Here is a 2,412-nt window from a genome sequence, read left to right on the forward strand (position 1 = left end):
CATTGATGTACTCGTACCTCTACTCTACAGAAAAACCTGCAGTTGCGGTTACTGAAAAGCGAGAATTGCTAAGAAACTTTAGCACTGCATTATCGTTGTCTTTCGTGTGTTTTATATAAAAAGCGTATTTGTTTATAATTATCCAGATACTGTGAATAAGTGTCTTACGGCAAACGAGCCATGATATTGTCTACGTGCCATGATGCCAGTTTCAAGTGCAGCTGGTGGATGTACATCGGCTGCTCAGTGCTGTTGCAGCTGCAATTATGTGCAGCATGTCCAACATCACCTCAAAGGAAACCATCAGGCCCCGACTGTTAGTACTATTAATTACAATTTTATTCAATTTTATATATGGAAATTAACTGAGTACTGAGTAATAGTCTTACTGTTAGTGACGTGCTAATTTAATCTTTACATAATTATATGCTATCAAATGTACAGTAGTACCTACAATGACCCGCGCCGGTACATAATTTCAAATTCGTGTACATGCACCAAAAGTTTTACTTTTGCGCACCCCCAACTTCTTTGCTTTGTTTTATGACATTCTATATCCAGATGATTTGTATACACAAGCGTGAAAACCGTTTGTGCGCACAACATCCGTTCTTGGGTATATCTGATGTACATAATGAGCGCAAAAAAAAATTCCAAAAAGTCTGTGGCACTGCACTGCATGCACAACAGTTAGCTGTACTACGAGTATGTACGGTATTAATCTAAATTTTTTTTGCCACTCCCTATCGACCATGGCAGCTGAAAATAATTTTTTTAAACATGCTATGGTAGCATACTATCGTCAAGATACATAGATATGTCATATCGTTTTACAAAAGATGAGCTTTTTTTGAATTTACACCCGGAAAATATGCCCTGCTCAGTAAGCGGATATTGCGATGGATATGCGGCGCTCGAAACGTTCATCGTATACGCTGTAAGCCGACAGGACAGCGGTTAACGGGCCGAAGTTAAAAAAATTAGTCGTCCACTGTTCTACATTACAATGTCGATCATATTGATGCACATTGCAACTAACTGGCTCTTTTGGCAGTAACCGCGATGCTAGCGGAGGCCCTGCTCTACAACCGGCAGGACGACCGCATAACACTGACCCAGCTCCCAACGCCGGAGGTGGCTGGCAGGATAGTGTCCCGGCCGCGTTTGGGCGAGAATGTGACGTTCCGGTGCGAAGTGCCGGCCGACACTGACCCGCGCAGTGTGTCCTGGCTGCACCAGGACCGCACCATCTTCGAAGCTGGACAGCCATTGCCGGTGACGGACGGCACGGGACAGGCCTATGACTTTAGCCGCGTCAACCGCACCCTCATCCTGGTGGTCTCCAATGTCACCATGCGTTCCGGAGGCTCCCTGGAATGTATCGCCGCCCCGCCCGGCTCTGCCTACACTCCCCAACGCCACGTCCTACAGCGGTTCATGCTGCTGCCGCTGATCACGCGCCGCGACGAGGTCTTCACACCGTCCGACGGATATGTGACCGCCACCGAGGGCGACATGGTAGCGGTGCCCTTCACTATCCGCCTGCCGCTACCTGAAGCCATTTACATCAATCTGCGAGAACATTTCATTTGGCGCCTCAACGGCCGCGTCGTCCAAGGTCCCACGGAGGAGCCGTACGGGTCCCTGATGCCCACTTCGGGCCTCGCTGTTTACCCTCCGCGTGACCCCAACTCCAACCAGACAGCACCCCCTAACAGCCCCGGACAACTGTTTACCCTGCCTTTTAATTTTTGGGCCGTTACACTGGCCGATGAAGGCACTGTGGAGTGCTTCTTCCGGCCGCACCGGCACATTCATGAGTGGATATTCCAGTCGACGCCGCTGTTGGTTTTTTCCAAGACTCCGCCGTAGCGTGATTGTACGAAATATTGCAACGGCATGGGTCCCGCATTCGCAGGGAAGGAGGGTTCATCTCTACTATAATGCACCAGACTCGGCAGATACGCGCGTTCCGTTCGTAACGTCTTTTTACTGATTTTTTCTTTTAACAACCAAAGTCTGACTCTGACTGTTATTAAGACAACGTGCATGTACATTGTACTCGTTTACCGGGTAGCTGAAGAAAGGCGTAAAACGTGTGAAGCGTAAAGCCGATTTATGGATCAGATAGGTACTGGAGATCAAAATCAACAGCGATCACACTTATTTAACGATAAGTCTGATTTACAACATTTTTTTGAATATATTTTGTGAGTAACGCCCGCCCCTCTATGTACTGTAATGAAAATAAATGTAGACATATTTATAAAATTATACTGGAAAATCTTTTTTAAATGTACATGCGCAACAATTTCGTGCTAATTATCGCATGCGTTCTTAGCTGTCTAATTATACATTTTGATTTATTTCCTTTTGATACCATGTTCCAATTTTGTCAGTCAATGTCCTGTG

The 2,412-nt window shown here is 46.4% G+C and overlaps 1 protein-coding gene across 1 annotated transcript; it reads left to right on the forward strand.

Annotated features, from left to right (window-relative positions):
- Window positions 1-2,369, forward strand: LOC129602190 (uncharacterized). Its single transcript, XM_055501163.1, has 2 exons — window positions 1-316; window positions 1,055-2,369. The coding sequence occupies exons 1-2, from the start codon at window positions 181-183 to the stop codon at window positions 1,870-1,872; spliced, it is 954 nt and encodes a 317-aa protein (XP_055357138.1). The 5' UTR covers window positions 1-180; the 3' UTR covers window positions 1,873-2,369.
- The last annotated feature ends 43 nt before the right edge of the window (window positions 2,370-2,412 follow it).

This window comes from Paramacrobiotus metropolitanus, unplaced genomic scaffold (genome assembly GCF_019649055.1).
Source record: "Paramacrobiotus metropolitanus isolate TYO unplaced genomic scaffold, Prichtersi_v1.0 Parri_scaffold0000356, whole genome shotgun sequence".
NCBI classification, from domain to species: domain Eukaryota; kingdom Metazoa; phylum Tardigrada; class Eutardigrada; order Parachela; family Macrobiotidae; genus Paramacrobiotus; species Paramacrobiotus metropolitanus.

What these genes read in the sequence shown, in the direction of transcription:
- LOC129602190 (XM_055501163.1), top strand. Translation starts at nt 181, where the DNA reads ATGATATTGTCTACGTGCCATGATGCCAGTTTCAAGTGCAGCTGGTGG. An exon ending in GAAACCATCAGGCCCCGACT is followed by an intron (nt 317 to 1,054) that starts GTTAGTACTATT and finishes CTCTTTTGGCAG; the next exon opens with TAACCGCGATGCTAGCGGAG.